Here is a 21,330-nt window from a genome sequence, read left to right as displayed (position 1 = left end):
TTATTCCACTCTCAAGGTCTGTTTGATCCTCTCACTTTACTTCCAGCCAAGGAGGCCATAACTTCCTTTCAGACTGTCAATGTCAGTCCTTAAGCAAGCATAGGGGGCAGTGTTAAGCAATACGTGGCTTCTCCCCCACTCACCATGAGGCTGAACATGTTGCTGCTACCCCACTGCAGCTGGAATTCCAACAAGAATGTGAAACAAGTCAAAAAGCTGGATCCTTTATTGGTGGTGGTAGGTAGGCCCCTTCACTGCAGTGAGAGATTTGGTTTCTCAGCTCCGTTCTTCAAGGGGTGAGCAAGGCTATCTTTAAAATTAAAGCTGCCCAAAAGAAATCCGCTTTAAAGGAGCCCAGTATTACAGTATGCACAGCATCTGCTAGTGCAGCCATGTTTCTTATTATGCTTCATTTGCTCAGCTGGATAGGTGAGGCTGGCAACTCAGAGGTCTCACATAGCCAGTGAGGCAATCCGAGTTATGAGTGTTTGTCGGTTTGTGGTGTATATCTCTATTGGCCTCCCACACTAACAAACATGGAGTTTCTTAAAAACCAAACCCACACTTTTCAAAGACCAGTCCCTGTTCCACCAACATAGCTCCTTGTCCTGAGGTGGCCTTATCTGTAATAAACTTTCTTAAAATACATAGTCATCTCCTGCCAGATGGTGATCTTTGAACAGGGCTCCAGATTTTATGACAGAGTTGAAAGGAGAGAGGAAGCAACCAGATGAAAAAAGGTAAAAGTAAATATGATTAAAGCGTCATGTAGTGCTGACCAAACAGCTGTGCTTCACAGAGACTACACATAGCAACAGAGTCACTCTTAATAAATGGTCCCATATATTTAAGGTATAGCAATAGGAGGCTCCAAGTGAATTGCCATCTCTATGTTCACAATAAAATGCAGCAGAAACCTGCTTAAATGCCTGTTTCTACATCATCTTCTAAACAAGTACTACTTGAAGAGTATATTGTCTTACAAATGTCTTCATTTAACTAATCTAGTACTTTAGCAGAACAATTTTCTATTTTATCTTATCTCTTCTGGTTCACTAGGTCTTTGAATGACCCTAGCCCTATATTAAAAGTTCAGCTACCGAGGCCAGAAATCCACCTGAGTCAGTGTGCTCCGGTCAGTGCACCATACCGTGTACTGTCTTCTGGAAATAACCATACAGCCATCTTCCTCTCCTGTCCAATAGATCCAGCATCATTTCCTTGGCAGCACTCCAGTAGCTGACTAATATTCTGTAACTGCACCTGCAGTACTGACTGATTCTGGCAGCAGTATTGGGGTCCTTGAGTTTCCACATTATGGTGGCCTTTAAGGGCTACACCATTATATGTGTTGCCTCATATTTTCGTTGGTTTGTTCACTGCTCACTATTCTACTTTATGTGAACACAGCCAAATGAAAATGACAAATCTCCAAACTCTGAAATTCCGACTCTCCCTGCAGCATTTTCTGTCTGTTCTGCTGATCCTATAAACATCAGTTTGACAAATACTGTTGAATAGGTTTTATTCTGATGCATGGAAAATGAAGTATTTAAGTTGGCTGCACTCTGCTACGTCCTCTTGCTTACACAGTCTGATCTTTGTGTGAAATCAGATAGATAAATACTGATGGTGAAATATCACAGTAGCAAGAGATTTTTATATCTTTTTAATCTGTTTAAGCCATGAAAGCTTCATGAACGTTCAATTTTAACTGTCAAAATTTACAAAAAAGAAGTCAGATTTAAAACTGGTTATAATTCACAAATATCTTCACTGACACTGTATAATACAGACATTAAACTTCCTTATATAACAAATTAAAAACAGTTTGTTTTGTTATTTTTAGGAAAATGTGCAAAGAGCTAAGTGTAGTACACCTAAACTTTAGAAGTTATACTAATTGATCAGTTCTTTTGCTGCAGCTATAAAAATATACAAGTACAAAATTACTTCTACAAAATTGGACTGTTGATTTTGCTGCTGGCAATAAAAAAGTAGACTTTAATATTAAGAATTATCCTCTTCAGCAAACAACATTGTTTTGAAACCAGGAGATGTAGGTTTTTGTTATTTACGTAGGATGGACCGTAACTTGAACACTGCAGTGAATGGTAAGAAGATCTGCTTATTCTGGGACAGAAATTTGAATGCATAGATACAGAGCCTGAAAAGATGTTAGTTGGATGATAGTCACTGTGCCATTGTAAGCTGGAAAGAATATGTTTCAATACTGTTCTGGTGGATACGTAAAAAAATCTCTATGGAATCACAACACTCATTACATCACACCTTTCTTTGTAATTTGTATGGATGTATGATCTTCAGTGTTCACTAAACATTTAATGGTTAAATGTGACATTTCCTACACAAAATACTCAGTTTGGTTGAGTCACAGAGCATGAAAAGGAGGAGAGTGGAAAATGGTCCCCCTTTGTATGATTTCCCTTCAGTTTGGTTCTTTCCTTCATGACTAACTCAAAGCATTGGCCTTAGAGTGCAGTACCGGTCATTTTGGTCTCAGCCACACCCACATCCACACAACGGTCCTTCCATGTGGAGAGTCTGCTCTTGTCACTTTGTCCCACAGGTGTTAATATTCTTCCCATCTGTGGCATCTTCAACCAGTGAAATGTGGTAATCTGTTGACAGGGTGAAGTGCGAGATACACCCCACCAGACCCCTCATGTACTGTCGGTTTGTGTGAAGTGCTATTTCTTTCATGCCACCTAGGAGAGACAGAGTGTGATCAAGTGAATGAGAAACTCATAGAAGAACATGCGCTTCCTTATTTTCACTTTAAAAAATGTAAACCACACTACAGTACTAGATTCCTATTCTAACACAAAAGGAAGCATCAGCTCTGATACAGCAGCTGGTTTCAATGAGGGTCTTCCTTCTTTTTAAATATCATTTCTTAGGCACTCAAAAATACAATTGTGATGAGCCTGATAGAGAAAACTGGGAAGCTAATCCCTTCCACCACAGCTCATAGTCAACTGTTAAAAGGAGATTAGAGCTCAGCATCTAGTTACTTGCTTTAACCACTAGCATGCAGGGTTCTCAGTGGACCACTATAGTCTACAATGGTGGTCACTTACCTACGTACAGATCTCCATTGATGTTTAATTGTCTCATCATGCCAGGTGATTTACCAGTTCTAGCACCGTAATCATCCACAGTTACCTTTCCAGACTGCCCATCCCTGAAATGGAAAATGAAATCCAGAATTTGGGTTTACTCTAGCAACTGATTCCTCCATTGCATAGTGTAAACAATCAAGCAGCAGCAGCTCCTCCTCCACAAGGTTGGACAGCTCAGACCTATCATCACTGAGCACGGTGCTTTTATTGTGAAGGCCTGATCTTGATTTGGGGAAGATTCCATGAGGTGCTCTTCAATTGAAACACCACAGTGTCATTTGGGTGAGTAAAGTATTAAGAGGAGGCAGGAGAGAAGGAATGAGTTTCTACAGGTTGTTAAGGGGATGAAAGAAGAAAATTGAAAACAAATATGCTGAGGGTTAAAAAGGAAAGGAATATGGGTGACATCACAGCAGAATTTCCGGAAGCCTTCTGCTGATCATCCCCTCTATGATATCTTTCTCAAGGTTATCCCCAGCGCTAGCCTGATGTGACCAAAGTACATAAGTTTACACCAATTGATTTTTCAACAGCAGGGTCTGCTCCTGTCCAATAATACTGGAGGGAGGAAGGGGAAGAGAAAAGGAACTGAGTTGTCCTAGGGTTTCCTTAACTCTGTACTCCTGGGGGAATTTTTTTGTAACTCTATTCTTACAGACATAGTTGCTGATAAGTATTTTGAAATAAATTACCAAAATAATTGAAACTGGCCCGATTATATGGTGTTATTTTTACAAATAAAACATGCAGAATTTTAAAATATTGTGTGCAGACTTTTTAATTTTTTAGCCCAGAATTTCCCCAGGAGTATTATAAAAATGTATTGTGTTTAGACCCTATAATATGCTTGTAAATTGCTGCATGCATTAATCTCGCTTATCTGTATTCCATGCTACAGGTAAAATATGTTTGTTTTATAATTGTAACAATGCCTGCTCTGAACTTTGTGAACTCAGATGGGAAGAGTGCCTTCCCCTCTTCTCCCACCCCCACTAAATGCAGGAGGACTATCAAAAATTAAGTGGACCATCATGGGACAAAAGTTTTGTTAACTGCCCCAGCCACTTATGAAGACAGCCTTGTCCTATGGGTTTGAGTGCAGAAAGAAGGAAATAAAAATAGTTGACATAAAGATTTGTCATCCCTCTTCAGTTTGAACTCTCACAAGGCCTGGATTAAGAAACAAAACAGCAGAGATCCTCAAGGTTGACCTGGAGTAAGCCCATTCAGTGCTGACAGATTGCTACATCTCTGGCACCTTTTGAATCCCAGACTGAAATTCATCTGTGTATATACACTTGCTTGCTTTAACCTGTAAATAACTCTTTTTCCTAGTTAATAAATCTTGAGTTAGTTTATTACAAGATTGACTACAGGCATGGACAGTGGGTAACCGGTGGGCTTGGGTAGGCTAGCCCCTGCCAGGCCCGCCCCTCCTCCCCCCTGCCCCGCTGGAGCCCAGAGCATCTCCCCTGCCCCCAGCTCCGGAGTGCTCGGTGGGCGGACAGGCAGCTGAGCACACCCCACCCCCACGCTGGAGAGCTGGGTGGGCAGACAGCACGGCCCCAGCACAGCCCCTAACCCCTAGTGGTACCAGCACCAGCTCTAGCCACCCGGAGTCCCTGCCTGCAGGCCAGCCCTCACTAGCCTCAGTCGAGGGCAAGGGTGCCAGAGCCCTCCCAAAAGTGGGGGAGGCGGGGGCCCCCACCTGAGGTGGAAACAAAGGCAGCCCCCCTGCCCGTGTCCCAGGACCCCGCACCCAGGGCAGGTGGAGGGACCCAGGCTCCTCTGGGGTTGCCAACTGTCTAATGGCCCAAACTCAAATACCCTTGCCCCGCTCCTTCTGGACCTGCTCACTCCAGCCCTCCTCCCTCCATTGCTCACTCTCCCTCCCTCACCCTCCCTCACCTTCACGGGGTTGCAGCAGGGGGGAGGGGTGCATAGGGGATTCGGAAGGGGGTGCAGGCTCTGGGAGGGAGTTTGGGTGCGGGAAGGGGCTCTGGGCTAAGGTTGGGGCAGCGGGTGGGGGTGCGGAGTGTGGGCACTGGAAGGGAGTTTGGGTGCAGGAGGGGGTGAGAGGTCAGCATCTGGGAGGGAATTTGAGTGTGGGCTCAGGGCTGGGGTGGGGGGATGGCAGTTACCTAGGGGGGCTCCCAAAAGTGACTGGCACATCCCTCTGGCAGTGATTCGGATGGGGGAGGGGGCAGAAAGCACCGAGTGCTGCCCCTGCCCACAGGCACCGCCCCCACAACTCCCACTGGCCGCAGTTCTCAGCCAATGGGAGCTGCAGAGTCAGCGCTTGGGGCGGGGGCAGCGCGTGGAGACCCCCTTCGCCTCCCGCCCTGGTGCCACAGGGACAGTGCTGGCCGCTTCTGGAAGCGGTGTGGAGCGAGTGCAGGCAGGAAGCCTGCCTTAGCCCCGCTGCACCGCAGGACTGTTAACACCCCAAATCTCCTGGTTTGGCCGCAATAGCCTCTGGGAGATAGGGCCTGATTCCGGGAGACTCCTGACAAAACCGGGAGAGTTGGCAACCCTTGGCTCCCCACAGCTGCCCAACCCGGCTCTCGCTGCGGGGAGGAGGACCTTGGAGCTGCAGCCCGGCCATGATAAGAGACAGGCGGGCAGCTGTGGGGATTTACTGTGGACCCTCTACCTGGCCCTGCCCGAAGCGAGCAGTTCCCTGCCCCCCAGACTTCCCTCCCAGGTCGAGTAGAGCCGTGCAAGCAGCTGTGGAGAGCCAGCGTGGAGTCACGACCCCACCCCCTCCATTCCACCTGTCCCCCATGTCTCAGGTTCCCAGGTGGTGCACATGGGCACACGCTGCAGGCCCATAAGGAGGTGCTCGTAGAAACATACTATTACACTGGGAGTTGGCAATGCAGGGTCTTGATCCATGTAGATGAAAATCATTGTGCAGATGCAACATGCCTTAATGGGGCAAGACTGAACCCTAACTACATATCTAACTATACTACAGGGTATTCATTCAGGCTCCTGTTCTGGCTGAGCAGTCAAGACATGATGCAGGCAAGCAGGTCCTCCCTGGGGATTGCTGGAGAGGGACTTACTGCCCATTCCCTTCTAGAATGGTGCTGACAGTTTTTAAAGCTTGGAACCCATGGGTTCAGATGTAAGCAGGTCAGGTCTCTGGCTCTAAAAATCTCAGATCTGGAGTGGGCTGGCTGCAGTGCAAGCAGGCTGCAGGTGGTGGCAGGTGAGATGGGCTGTCTCCTCCTGTTGTTGGCAGGCAGGCTGGGGGCAGAGGGAGTGGACTGGCTTTCGCTGAGGCTTTTTTGCAGGCTGGGTTTACAGACTGGGCATTTGCTGGGCCAGCATTTTAGCAGGCTGCAGGGAGATCTCTCCCCTCTGCGCCCCAGCTGGTCTGTGCCACGTGGGAAAGCCAGGCTATTCATAGCCTTCATCCTCCTTTCCCAGGCATCTGGGGCTCTGCCCTGGGTCAGAAACTGCTTGCAGTCTGTCTGGTTGTTTTCTGCCTCTGATTGTGTACTGGAGATTGCTGCTCTTTCTTCCTCCCATTGGTTGAGGGAGAAAGGTTGCCTGGGTGACTGGAGGGGCGGGGTGTTGCCTCCCTCTCCCCTTCCCTTCTGCTGTTGGAAGTCAGCAGTGCATGATTCTGCTATGGACCTTAGAGGAGCCCAAGCAGGGTGTCTCTTCTCTTTAGGGTGCAGCCTCCTTGCTGAGGGGGCTGGGGAGCTACAAAATCTTATCACTTGACATTATACAGCTAATAAAAGTAAGAGGGCAGAGGGTAACATTCTTCAGAAAATGGACAGGGGCAAAGTTTTAAGATGGGTTTTTAAAAATTCCAATTGTTTAAAACCCAAAAGAAAGAAATTAGCAGAATTTTTGTTTTTAAAAGCGGGAGGGGAAGGGAGAAGAAAATAAATGAAAAAAATAGGCGACCGTTAAAACACAAATACAGAAAAAAGCACCTTTCCCTCGTGATTGTAAGACTTTAGAGACTGCCTATTACTAGGGGTTTGTACAGCAGGTAACTCAAGGGAACCTTCTTCCTAACTGGGCTCTTGAGCACTTCCATAGTATAAATGTTTAATAATAATAATAATAATTACATTGATGTAATTGCCATTTCATGGGTTGCTTTGCTTAAGGTTGCCAACTTTCTAATTGCCCAAAATCGAGAACCCTTGCTTCACCCTCTGCCCTGAGGCCCTGCGCCTGCCATGCCCCCACTCACTCCATCCCCCTTCCCTCTGTCGCTCGCTCTCCCCCACCCTCACTCACCTTGGAGCAGGCGGTTGGGGTGCGGGAGGGGGGTGAGCTCTGGGCTGGGGGTGCAGGCTCAGGGGTGCATCCAGAAATGAGGGGTTTAGGGTTTGGGAGGGGGCTCAGGGCTGGGCAGGGGGTTGGGGTGCAGGAGGGAGTGAGGGCTCTGGCTGGGGGTGCAGGCTCTGGGGTGGGGCTGGGGATGAGGGGTTTGTGGTGCATGAAGGGGCTCAGGGCTAGGGTGTGGACTCCAGGAGGGAGTTTGGGGATTCTAACCTGGGGCAGGGGGTTGGGGTGCAGGAGTGGATTTGGGCTCCAGCCAGGCAGCACATACCTCAGGTGGCTCCCAGAAGCGGACAGCATGTCCAGCTCCTAGGAGGAGGGGCCAGGGGACTCTGCGCACTGCCTGCGCTCACAGGTGCTGCCCTCACAGCTCCTTTTGGCCATTGTTCCTGGCCAATGGGGGCTGTGGAGTCGGTGCTCAGAGCAGGGGCAGTGCGCTGAGCCTCCTTGGCCACCCCTGTGCCTTGGAGCTACAGGAAGATGCTGACCGCTTCCGGGAGCAGTGCGGAGCCAGGGCAGGTAGGGAGCCTGCCTTAGCCCCACTGTGCCGCTGACTGGACTTTAAGCAGCCATGCTGACTGGAGCCTTCAGAAAACCAGACATCTGGCAACCCTACTCCTTCTTTCACTGAAATCAGTAGCATATGAAATGTGCTATTTTCAGCCTCTGGGTTCAAGATAGCTAGCCAAGCTGCCAAAGAAAGGGGTTTGCTCTCTTGATGATGGGGGCACTTAACTCCCATTAGTGTACCTCCCAAAATGCCTAAGCCATAGTGTTTCTGCTGTTCTAAATACTTTGGAAAAATAGTGATATAGATGCAACACTACAACACAGGTACTAACCCACACTTAGAATTTTATTTATCTGGAAAGTTCAAAATATCACTCTTAACTCAAATGGTAATCTGAGATAAGACACACATGGAATCAAATGAAACAGCCTTCAAGTGAGTGGTATGGATTTAAGTACACGCCTACCACAGCTTCTATAACTAACCATGCACTACTAGGGCAGACTGGTTTGAGCTATGCCTGACTTCAAGGCTGCTCTTTGCCTAGATCATCTTGAGTATGACAATGTTTGTTTGTAATTCTTCTGCCACATGAGTTCAAAGTTGCTAAGCGTTTAGGGCCAAAGGTCCGTGCCATAGAATTATAGAAATGTTGAACTGGAAGAGATCCAAGGGGTCATCTAGTCCAGTCTCCTGCACTGAGGCAGGACTAAATATTATCTAGACCATCCCTGACAGGTGTTTATCTCACCTGTTTGCTTTTAGGCTTTCCTAAACGCCTCAATGATGGCAATTCCACAGTCTTCCTAGGTAATTTGTTCTATTGCTTAACTACGCTTACAGTTAGGAAGTTTTTACTAATGTCTAACCTAAATTGCCTTCACTGCAATTTAAGCCCATTACTTCTTGTCCTGTCCTCAGTGGTTAAGAAGAACAATTTATCACCTTCTTCTTTGTAACAACCTTTAAAGTACCCACAGACTTATCATGTACCCCCTCAATCTTCTCTTCTCCAAACTAAACAAACCCATTTTTCTCCCAATCTTTCCTCATAGGTTACCTTTTCTAGACCTTTAATAATTTTTGTTGCTCTCTTCTGGACTTTCTCCAATTTGTCCACATCTTTCCTGAAACGTGGCGCCCAGAACTGGACACAATACCCCAGTTGAGATCTTACCAATGCTGAGTAGAGTGGAAGAGTTACTTCCTATGTCTTGCTTACAACACTCCTGCTAATACATCCCAGAATAATTTTCACTTTTTTTGCAACACAATTACATTGTCGACTCATATTTAGTTTGTGATCCACTATTATCCTCAGATCTTTTTCTGAAGTATTCCTTCCTAGGCAGTCATTTCCCATTTTGTATTTGTGCAATTGATTATTCCTTCACAAGTGTAGTACTTTGCATGTGTCCTTACTGAATTTCATTTTATTGATTTAAGACCATTTCTCCAGTTTGTCATGATCATTTTGAATTCTAATCCTGTCCTCCAAAGAGCCAGCAACTTCTCCCAGCTTGGTACCATCCACAAACTTTAGAAGTGTACTCTCTGTGCCATTATCCAAACCATTGATACAAATATCAAATAGAACCAGACTCAGGACAGATACTTGATCACTCAATGTGCCCTTTGAGCTTGATTGTGAGCCATTGATATCTACTCACCTTAGAGTAGGTTCATCGAGGCTACATTTCTCTAGTTTATTTATGAGAAGGTCATGTAACACAGTATCAAAAGCCTTACTAAAGTCAAGATATATCACATCTACTGCTTTCCCATATCCACAAGACTTGTTACACCATCAAAGAAGGTTATTAGGTTGATTTGGCATGATTTGTTCTTGAATAGATCCATAAAGACAGTTGCTGATCACCTAATTTTCTTCTAGATGCTTATAAAGTGATTGATCATTTACTTCATTATCTTTCCAGGTACCAAAGTTAAGCAGACAGGTCCCTGGGTTGTCTGTTTTCCTTTTTTATAGATAGGCACTATATTTTCCCTTTTTCCATGGGTGGTGAGTGGAACCTCTGTTCGGGGAGGCTAGCCCCTGGCTCTGCCCCTTCCACCTGTGCCCCCCCACACCCTCACAACCAGAGCCCGGAGACCCCTGCGGCCAGCGCAAAGAGCTCCCTCTGCCCCCCCCCCCACACACCACCCGGAGGATCCCTGAGTGCCCCCGTCAGCCGGAGGAGCCCTGAGCTGGCCGGAGGCCCGAGCACCGCAACCACCCCGCCCCATCCGGTCAGAGGAACCCCAGGCTGGCTGAAACCCTGGTTCCCCCCACCCTCACACCTGCCCGGAGGAGCCCCAAGCCCCCCATCTGTCTGGAGGAGCCCCAAGCCCCCCGCCCCTTGCCTGGAGGAGCCCCGGGCCAGCCGCAGCCATGACGCACCTCCCCTCCCCAGACTCCAAGCCGCCCAGGAAAAGCTGCAGCATGACAGGTTCAGAGGGCAACTGAGGAGGCAGCATCTCTCTGGAGTCCAGGGAAATTACTAATGACCCCGGGAAGCTGAATAGCACATACCACCGCCTCAGCGGCCCCAGAACCTGCACGGGGCATAATAAAGCAAAAACTTCCCCCACCAAACCTGCAACTGGGTGTCCAGTGGCAGCAGCAAGTGCCACAGGAGGCTCTGCCTCCCCTGGCCTACTATACCTGCTGCCCATGCCTTTTCCAGTGCTTTGGAATCTCTTCCATCCTCCATGAGTTCTGCAAGATAATTGCTAATGGCTCAGAGATCTCTTCAGCCAGTTCCCTAAGTATTCTAGCATATATGTCACCAGGCCTTCCGACTTCATAGAATCATAGAATATCAGGGTTGGAAGGGACCTCAGGAGGTCATCTAGTCCAACCCCTGACATCTAACGTGTCTAAATGTCAATGGAGCTGCAAGCCTTTGCACCGCCTGGGGATCTGGCCCTTACAGTTTTCTTCTGTTTTAAGTTTCTGATCAGGGCACTTCTCTGGTGCAATCTCCAAAATGGTTCCTAAATAAATGAGACTGTTGATAACATGAAGCTGGACTTACCGAACTGCCTTTACTCTGTGCCACCTGCCATCATTGAAAGAGCCATTCACCATTATAGAAGCAATGCCACTGCCCAGATTGTAGCTAAAATGTTAAAAACAAATAGATGTTGTTTACCTCCCTTATGGGACCCTGAGTCCCCAACACACTGTCCAGGGAGCCTCATCCCTTGGCCCCAGCTTTGATTTGACCACCTAAGCTACACCTTGCAGCCAGCATCCTTGGGGAAGAGCTTGGACTCCCTTTGAAGGCTACCTTCATTGGATGGAGGGGGCTGCAGGGTGACATGTGCCACTTCTTTACTCTCCAAAGGCAGAGGGTGCTGCTTCCACAGCACTGCTAGGCCAGCAAGTGAGATCAGTCATAACACTGAGGGCTCCTGTATGGTGGTTTTTCATAGAAACAGAAGGCTAAAAAGATGAGTAACCCACAAATCTTTTGGCTTAATAGGGCCACATTATAGGAGCGAATAAAACAACTAACCTGAAATTCACAAAAGGATCATTTGTATTAGGGGGAACATGAGCTGTATGATGTTAGCAAGGGGCATGGTCCAGTGCTCTGAGCACAAAACCAAGAACTCCTTCGTTTCAATGTCTCTGGGTTAGTCTACAGTACGCAGTCTCTGCCAATAGAGCTACAGCGACAGAGCCCTGTAGGTGCAGCATATGCTGACAGGAGGAGTTTTTCTGCTGGTATAGTAATACCACATGCCTGTTCTGGAGCACGGACCCAGGTCTTCCACATCCCAAGTGAGCGTGCTAGCCAGCAGGCTATTGGAGAGACAAGGTGTGTGAGGATTCTTTCATTGGACCAACTTCTGTTGGTGAGAGAGTCAAGCTTTCTCACCAACAGAAGCTGGTCCAATAAAAGATATTACCTCACCCACCTCGTCTCTAATATCCTGGGCCCAACAGAGCTACAACTACACAGCATACAACAGACTATTGCACAGCCTGAGGTGGGTTGCTTTCATTATCTCCTGCTGAAACTGTTTTGCTCTGTATAAATAGTGAACTATTAATCAGGCCAAAGAAAGAGAAAGACTGACTCAGAGGTTAGAACACTCATTTGGGATATGAGAGATCTGGGTTCAGTCCTTGCTCCAAAGAACATGTAATTATTTGGAAGTACTGGCTGTCCTAATGAAAACTATGAAACCCGTGAACTATTTCATTTACTGTTTCAGTTCCCTGTTTCGCATACACTGAGACAGCTAAGATTTTTGCAAGGTTAACCACAGGAAACCACATGAAAATACCTTTATAGCAACCATTACAAGATAAGCTTTGGAATGGGAAACTTAGTATTTGTATCTATGAGATTCAGCCACAACCAGATAAAGCCAAAACGTTGATAATGTATCTTGGCATTAGACTATCATCAATTAATTGGTTTAAAAAGCTTTTCCATTTGTGAACAGCTATAATAATGTTTAAAGATGACCTGCTCTAGTTCATTGTTTGCTTCACTTAATCTGAAAATAAATTCTAACACAGAAAGACATGGCTTCCACCAATCAATATCCCACCAGAGCACTCTGAGATAAGCCACTCAAAAGCTATCTGAGCACTTAAAATAAAAAAAAAATTCCTCTGAGAGCACATGACTTTGTGTGTGTTGTCTGATGTGCCCGGGTTTTAGATTTTGGTTTTTTTGGCAGTAAGAATATTTGAATTTGAAAACAATTTGGTGCTTGACACAGGGGGAAAAAAATGTAAAACCAAGTAGCAGGGTGCATTTGAAACACACAGGCACCTGTCCAAGGGACCAAACAAATTTAAACTCTATCAGTGCACAAGACCATGAAGTTATAATCCCAGGGGTCCTTGCTCCATGTTGAAAGGTAATAACATTACTGTACAGCGTGGTGATTTGTGCACACTGTGTAAATAATTAAACCAGTTAGAGATTACCTGAATACTAACGCTCCTTCTTGAAGACCTAAAGAAATGAAATCACTATTAGGGCGCATGGGACTGTCTCCCCTCCACATCAGCAGACCATCCTTCAGGGTAGTCTTGAACCTCATGAACACGTTTGATCGTGATCCTGATACTCTGTTTGATTGGGAGAAAAAATAATCACACAGGAAAGTTATGAGATGGGTTTTTTTCCCCCTTTTTAACTTTACCAATGTACCCCTCAACACAAGGCTGTTTAGGGACATATAGGCTGGGTACTCTAACACTCAGCAAGGTATGATTTGATACCATAGAACATATTTTACTCTGATCACAGTTAAACTTCCCCTTCTCAATGCAAAACTCCTAGAAATGCTATTGCAGTGTTGGAATCCTTGGTTCTATGAAATGTACCGGCAGGAGCTATCACAGCCCTGCAATTTAGTACAGGCTGTGGGTATAGCGAGGGTGACTGCCAATGTGTGGTGCTATTTTATTTGGCATGTAATAAATGGGGTCAGCCCCAGAGAACATACAGACTACAGGCCCATAAACATTACCAGGAAGTGCTTGCTGCTGCAAGTAGTCCCATCCAGGAAGGTGTGGGGGGAAGGGGGGATGGAAACTCCCCCTGGCCATAATCCCAGGCAGTTCTGGTCTCTCCAGGATTCTGGGAAGCAGCGAACCGAGGCCAGACCCAGGGGGCCATTAGGTACAGCCAGGGGGGGCACTTTCCTGCCCAGGGAAAAGACCTGAGCACAGAGGATGGGCTGCAGCTGGTGCGTCAAGTGGATATCCCCCCCACCAAGCACCATCCCAGGCTACTTCACAGTGCCAAGCCTGCACAGGACAGCTATGATTGGGCCATTGCACTACCAGTGATTGCAGCTCGGGAAGGTGTGTGTGTGGGGGGGGTGGGGGGATGCTGCTTGCTGACTCCCGCCCCCCACCCCCTGAAATCACACCCCGGCCAGAGCTCCAGGAGGAGATACCCCCGCTCCCCAATTCAGGCCATGCTGGTCACTGACAGCTTCAATCCCATCTCCCATGACTGGCCCAGGTGAGAGTGATTGAAGCGGTCAGCGACCACTATGGCCTGGAGCAGGAGTGGATGCTTCTCCTGGGCCTCTTGGCTGTGGCTCCCCACATCCCAGAGCCCTGTGCTGCCACCTCCTCATGCTGTCTCCTCCAACTCTGCTGCTTCCAGGGCTGCTTCAGAAGGGGAGGAGAGGGCTCAGCGAGGTCATACATGGGCTGGGCCCCCACCTTAGGAAAATTCTAGTTGTGCACCTATTGCCATCAGTGTCAGCACTGTAGTGCCAGTTCCAAGTGTTGGTGGGATCAGGCCCAATGTTCAGGAATGACTTGATGAGGAATGATTATAAATACAGAGGTGGGGAGGGAGGGAAGGGTAACAGCACTAGACCCTTGGTGATGGCAATATCAGAGAGATTCCAAATTTGTTTTGCCTATATAGGCCTGATCTGGTAGGCACGCTCTGAGCACGCTTACCCCAGCATGCCTTGCAGGAGAGTTAGGCAGAGCATTAGCTCTCTTCTCTCACTTCGTGTACTGCTCTAGGGCTTGGACACCTGGCCTGGGGCGGCAGGATGCATATTCAGAAGTAGAAATATAGGTGCCTATGGAATTTTTACTGCAAAAACTTAGATGTTAAGCAAGTTTAGGCACTACATGGTTCAGGGGCAGCTTACTGGGGACTTTGTGAATCCCAGTTGGACCAGATTCTGGGATTTAGGTGCCTAAAGGGGCAGTTAGGTGCGTAAGTCCGTTTATGAACCTAATGCTCTGCCTCTTAGGTTCTCATCTGTAAAACAGGGAGAACAGCACCACTCTACCTCATGGAGATGTTAAGAGGATAAACACAATAAAGACTGAGAGGTGCTCAGATGCTAGTGATGTGGGGATATAAGTATGATTAAAAAGTTTGTTTTTCTAACATTAAGAAACACATTCCATGTGGCAACCATGGCTTAGCAGGACTAACTGATGGTACAATAGGACCTACTTACACAACATCTTTTATAGTTTAATGGTAAAGGAAAAGCAGAATCATTTAGGGTCAGGGTCGGTGAATTACCTTTTGAGGATATCCGGGTTATCATATGTGAGGTAACTACGGCCAATGAACTGTGGGATTTCAATGGCTTCTGTAACGGCTGGAAAAGTGAAAGAAAATCACAGACTATCAGCTAGTGGCAGGAAAATACAGTGAATTGACTGCTTCACTGATTCAGTTTCTTTACTCCATTTACAGCCACTACTCACTGACACTAAGCCAAGCTGACAGCACAGATAAACTGCTGAGCAAAATAGCCGAGCTGTTTTGCACCCAAGGGTGGGGAAAAAGTCAAGAAATCTTTGTCCATGCCCACACCCAAGGGTGGGGAAAATGTCAAAAAATCTTGTCCAGGCCCACACCCAGCCCTATTCTCTCTGCCTGTGGCTTTCTTTTCATATTCAATTTATCCTCCCACTGCGGAAAGTAGCTCCTAGCTGAAAAATGGAGACAGTAAGAGGTCGGGTGACCAGAGGGCCCAATTTTATAGGGACAGTACCAATTTTGGGGTCTTTTTCTTATATAGGCTCCTATTACCCTCCACCCCCGTCCCGATTTTTCACACTTGCTGTCTGGTCACCCTACTAAGAGGTAAAATGGTCCTAACATCTATTTTTGCCTGTTTTACCCAGTGTTTACAGACTCCTCCCTGAGCCCAGATAATCATTCAGCAGAAATTTGTGGTTCAACCGCCCTGCCCTTCCAATTCTTGCCTTTTATTGAAGAAACTAAATTGGGTTTCTGATTTAGTGTTCTCAACAGAGCGTGTTCTGTGGCCCAACACAGTTGCTGAGCGGGCTCTAGTCTCCTGGGGCGGGGGGGGGGGGAGAGGCGGCAGCAGGAGGGGTAGGTCTAGAGCTCCCACTTTTCCCTTTCCGACCTCTTCCTCTAGAGCCCTGTTTCTTCCTGTACTTCTGGCCACCCTCCAGCCTGACTTTGCCCAGCTGGGGGCCATGGCAGTTGCTCCTGAGCAGTGTCCTTCCTTGCATAGGCCCAACTTCCTCTATTCCCACGGGGTGCTTGACCCTCAGCTCTGCCCCAGGCCCTGCCCCCCACTCCACCCCTTCCCCCAAGCCGCTGAACAGCTGATCGTGGCAGGTGGGAAGTGCTGGGAGGGTGGAGGAGGAGCTGATTGGCAAGGCCGCCGGTGGATGGGAGGCGCTGTGGGGGGCAAGAGGGGAGTCACTGATCCACAGGGCTGCTGGTGGGTGCTCCAGCCCTGGAGCACCCATGGAGTCAGCACCTATGCTTCCTTGGCAACTCCCAGTACAGATAACGGCAGGGGAAGAGCAGGAGGCTGCTGTTGCAAGTATGGCTCCAAATGAAGTGTGGCTCTTGGGCAGTGGACCAGAAACTCAGCTGGTGTAAATTAGCCTAGCCTCACTGAAGGCAACAAAGAAGCTGGCTCATAATTTCAATGGTTCCAAGACAAGCTCTACCCCTCTCTATCCCTTCAAGTGGCGAGAGGCTTTAGGAGCCTCTCAGGAAGTTTCACAGTAGGCTTGGAAGCCAGATCAAGCCTGCCCACATCTGCCGAAGAACAAAAATGGCTAATGACTGGCAATGTTTGCTAATTCACATCTGCGCCCATAAGAGCGACAAATGCTTTTCTGCTCTGTTTTCACTACTAAATTTCTATCCTGAGATTTACATAACATCCTATTTCTTTCTAGGCTGTGATTATTGCAATATCTAGTGGTCCATAAATAAGGGAAAGTGAACAATATACATAGCTGTTGGTTTGGACTAGTCATTCCTCCTTGTTTGGGGAAAAGAGCTCTTTTGCAATATTCTGGACAATATACTCACACTGAAGCCAGTAGAAGAGTGACTGAGTTTGAGCATTCAGCATACAGAGGATTTGTGGGGAAGAACAGTTGAGCAAGGCTCTGCTGTGGCTGCAATTTTTGTGTGAATGTCCTGCAATTTGCTGCAGTGCTCACACAATTGATCATTTCCTTAATAATACAGTTTATGGATTCATAAAATAGCTGAATTCATTTCATCCATCTGCTAGCAGTTAGTATCAATTCCTCCTTCTCCAGAAGGTTTTAATGAACTTTGCAAATGCTTTGCTATAAGTGTATGTTCCATTCAAAGGACAAGTGCGGAAAGAGTTTGGCAGAATGAGCAGTAAAAACCTCAGTTCTTTTATTTCACTGATGGAAGCAATTACAATATTTTTAAAATTGAAAATTTTATTAATTGAAACAATTTTTAGGTGGCTGAAAAAGCTACTCTAGGATAATGCCCCCCACTCCTCCCCTCTACCCCCCATTTCTATAGCACATCAACATTAAAATGAGCACTATTCAGATGGAGGTTTGTGGTTAAATTACTAGACTGGGAGAAAGGAGATCTGGATTAAATTCCCAACTCTGCCACAGACTTCCTATGTGATCTTGATCAAGTCCCTTAGGTCCTAATCCATTTAAAATTAAGCAGGAGCATAAATCTTTGCAGGATTAGGGCCTTAATCCCTCCATGACCCAGTTTTCAATCTTCTGTTTGAATGCTGAAGCCTCTGCTGCTACAGCTTGTATGCCATGGCTATTTAAATTACAAGCTTCTCAGTACAGGGATTGTCTCTCACTTGTGTTTGTACAGTGCCTAGCACAATGGGGTCGCACTGTTGCTTGGGGCTTGGGTCACTACTGTTAATACAAAGTTGTCGTAATTTGTGCACACTGAAAGCCACCAGCAGCAATAAGGGCAAACTGGGAACTTCAGAAGGTAACATATGGCTTTTGCATCAGTAAGGAAATTAGGAAAACTGTCCAGTGTGTCTGAAGAGGAAACCATGTGTTGTGCAACACTACTGAAAGACTGAAATCTGTTTCAGGTTTCAAAAGAAATTGTATTATAATTGGGCCTGGCAGTCACTGCATGAATGGAAAAGTTGTAGGCCAGATGGTCTCTGACCCTAGTGTGGGTGAGCAAAATAGTGCAAGGATTCAAAGAACCCTCCTCCTGCTGCACACAGACTGGGGATGGCAGAGTCCTTGCTGCCTAGAGGCTCAAAGGGGTAGCCCCATTTGTGCACCATGTATTGCCCTTGCTGGAACAGACCTGAGCAGTTTCGCTTCCCTACTCAGAGCAATGCCTAAGGGTATGTCTACGCTGTAATTAAAAGCCCACGGCTGCCCTGTGCCATCTGACTTAGGCTTGCAGGGCTCGGGGCTGTTTAATTGCAAGGTAGATATTGGGGCTCAGGCTGGAGCCTGGGCTTTAGGACTCTGTGAGCTGGGAGGGTCCCATAGCTTGGCTGCAGCCCAAGCCCAAATGTCTACACTGCAATTAAACAGCCCTTTAGCCTGAGCCCCGCGAGCTTGAGTCAGCTGGCATGGGCCAGCAAAGGGTGTCTAATTGTAGCGTAGACATACCCAAAGAGACACAATCTAGCCCTTTGTCTTTATTAGTGCTGAGTCCTTGGTATGCTCTTCCTTTGCTATTGACTCTGACTGAGCTGGATTGTCAGTCTGAATTCTATCTAGGCTAGCAGTAACCAAAACATGTCACCATCTAAATGGTTTCCCAGCAGACAGGTGCCCAAACCACTTCTCTAACTGAAATCCTAGATAACAGTCATGGCAGAGGATGGCCTGAATGGCCATGGTGAGCACTGAACTACACTAAAGCAACTAAAGCGCGAGTTAGACACCCAAGTCCAAAATTTAGGCATGATGGAGATCCTCAAAACCCCTGTTAAATTGCTACATAACCCTGGAGGTGCCTAAACCCCCTTGGTGCCCTAACTGCTGGACTCTGGGATATTCTGATGTGGGTCTCTCTCCATCTCTCTTGTTGAAGCTGTCCCACTATGGATAAATAATAAAATGTGCATTGGGCCAGAGAAAGACTGACTCTATAGCCCAATGGTTATACTGACTGAAGTTGAGAAACCCACATCCAAATCCCTTCGCCTCATCAGGGAGAGGTGGGAATTGAACTGGAGTCTTCCACATCCAGGGTGAGTGCTTTAACCACTGGGCTAAAGGTTATACAGGGGTTGTATAACCCCTTGTCCCCGGCTGTCGTGTGTGGAGTTAGGTGTACTCCACCATACTGGCTAGAAACAGCTTAGATGCCTGACTCCAGGAGACGAGCTCCTGGCCTTGGACCCCAAGCAGAGATAGCACCTCCCTCCAGCCTGGACTTAGGTGCCTAACTCCTTGAGAGGGGTGAGACTTAGCATACATCACTCGCCTCAGTATCTCCCACTGGCGAGTTTATGCAACTGTTTGCCTGGCATGCTGGCTTTTGTGGATCTCATCCTCAGGGGCCTATCTTTCCCCATTCACTGAACAGAGAGCCTAGGAGCCTAACTCAGAGTTTGTGGACTCAACTGGATAGGTAGGCATCTAAAAGTTAGGCACTGTAATACAAGGCATTGCAACAATTAAGTGTCTGTTGATTTGGGCTTTCCCTCTGACTTCTGAGAACCCTCCAGGGTTGAGTTGAGACACACAGGGAGCAGCAGTGCAGATTCCACAAAGCGCTCTGTCAGCTGGTGCAGACCCTTTTTTTCTGGAATACAGGGACTTTGCTTCTGTCTCTAGCATGGTCAGCGTGGCACTCTCAATGAGTTCTGAAGTCACATTTAAAAACACTAACACGACGAGGTGCTGGAGAATTACTGTATAACCTCAAAAAAAGAACAGGAGGATGTGTGGCACCTTAGAGACTAACAAATTTATTTGAGCATAAGCTTTCATGAGCTACAGCTCACTTCATCGGATATTTTTGGCTTGCATGCAGACTGCAGTGTAAATCCAGCTATCACCTTGACAGAGTAGGCACAGACATGCAGAGACAGAGCAGTTTTCACACCATTTGCAGTACTTACTGTTAAAGCAGTAATTCCCACACTCTGCAACGCGTCAGCGTAAAACAAAACAAGAACATGTAGATTTTATTTTTCAATGGTTTTAAAATCTCAATTTCAATAGTCTGCCCTGTTTTAAGCAGGTCTTTCCTTCACTGAGCTTTCCCTGCTTCATTTTTGCAGTGTATCTCTAGATAAAGTGGTGGTATGATGAGAGGAACAATCTTAGAAGGTAGGGCACCCTCTTTCTATTGTCTTTAGGCAATAATTTAGTTTTGTCTACTTAAAATGCACAAATGGTGAAATTCATCCCTCTGCAGAGGGACACATCAAATATTATTTTGAGGTCTTAAGTGATGTATCAGACATGCGCAGACTTCAGCACAAGGCTGAATTTCACACAAAGGGAAAAAGAGTGGTTAGCTTTTTTGGTACTTCTTACTATTAAATATTAATTACCATGACCACTCATCACAGCTTATACAGAAAACATACAACAATGATTTCAGCAGAAAACTATTGACTCCTCATCCAGTTAAGACATCAAAGTATGTGTCTTATGTACTCGCACTTATATCACCTTGGTTAAATGTTCAAAGGTGCTGTGTGTGACTTAGGGTCCCTAAGTCCTATTTTCAAAAGTGACTTAAAAACTGACAAGCCTAAGTCTCATTGGAAAAGGTGCTTTTTAACATAATCACCTCTTGATCTGAGAAGTGCTCTTAAAATGTCGCCACAGAAATTTGGTTAAAACAAATTTGAATTTTAATCTAGTATGTTTGTGAAACAATGTTCAGAGCATTGGAAGGAAGTTGACAAGACTATCTCTAATTCATTAACTGGCCCTTAACTCATGCTGTAGATGTCAGTACTGCAGTACACAGAGCTGTGTATGTAAGGCTTCTCCACTAGCACCCTGTAAATACCTAGACAATAAAATGACAAACCAAAGACTCTGGAATTAATGATGCTCCATCTTTAGTTAAATCACAATATTATCCATGTAGGGCATTTTTGCATTTTTTTATTTTTAATAAAATGTATTTGTTGTGCTAAATTTCTTTTTTTGAGAAGAAAAGCTTATTTTTTCATCATGACTTAACCGAAACACGTACTTTTCATTTGAAAAACTGTCTGTGATAATTAAAGAGTGAAATTTCAATGTCCTTCTAAATTAGCATGCTGGTGTAGCACAATCATTTCCCTAGTGAGTCCCCCAAGATAATACTTGACAGAAGGGAAACAACCCCATCTAGTGGAATAACACTGGTTTCAGAGTAGCAGCCTTGTTAGTCTGTATTCGCAAAAAGAAAAGGAGGACTTGTGGCACCTTAGAGACGAACCAATTTATTTGAGCATAAGCTTTCGTGAGCTACAGCTCACTTCAGCTGTAGCTCACGAAAGCTTATGCAGGAATAACACTGTGTGCATGTTTTCCATGTTTATGCAATCTTAACTCTCTTTCATAAACCTACTGGTTTGAAATACACTATTGTCTCTTTGAGTAGAGGAGAACAAAAC

General features: G+C 46.3%; 1 protein-coding gene across 3 annotated transcripts in view; it reads right to left on the bottom strand.

Moving 5' to 3' along the window:
* Positions 1 to 1,860: 1,860 nt before the first annotated feature.
* Positions 1,861 to 21,330, bottom strand: part of EGFLAM (EGF like, fibronectin type III and laminin G domains) — a 128,107-nt gene continuing 108,637 nt past the window's right edge. Inside the window, exons 19-23 of one of the 3 annotated variants that reach the window (XM_084628576.1) lie at positions 15,006 to 15,084; positions 12,920 to 13,063; positions 11,004 to 11,087; positions 3,102 to 3,205; positions 1,861 to 2,729 (exon numbers count right to left, since the gene is read on the bottom strand). In XM_084628576.1, coding sequence (XP_084484702.1) covers positions 2,575 to 2,729; positions 3,102 to 3,205; positions 11,004 to 11,087; positions 12,920 to 13,063; positions 15,006 to 15,084 — 566 coding nt within the window. In that variant the 3' untranslated portion in view covers positions 1,861 to 2,574. The remainder of the gene's footprint in view (positions 2,730 to 3,101; positions 3,206 to 11,003; positions 11,088 to 12,919; positions 13,064 to 15,005; positions 15,085 to 21,330) is intronic. The other 2 variants (XM_084628577.1, XM_084628578.1) reach the window with 2 other exon arrangements.

Source organism: Lepidochelys olivacea (genome assembly GCF_965140295.1).
Source record: "Lepidochelys olivacea isolate rLepOli2 genome assembly, chromosome: 5".
NCBI classification, from domain to species: domain Eukaryota; kingdom Metazoa; phylum Chordata; order Testudines; family Cheloniidae; genus Lepidochelys; species Lepidochelys olivacea.
The sequence above is the reverse complement of the archived record's forward strand: the minus strand, read 5'-3'. Positions and strand labels throughout refer to the sequence as shown.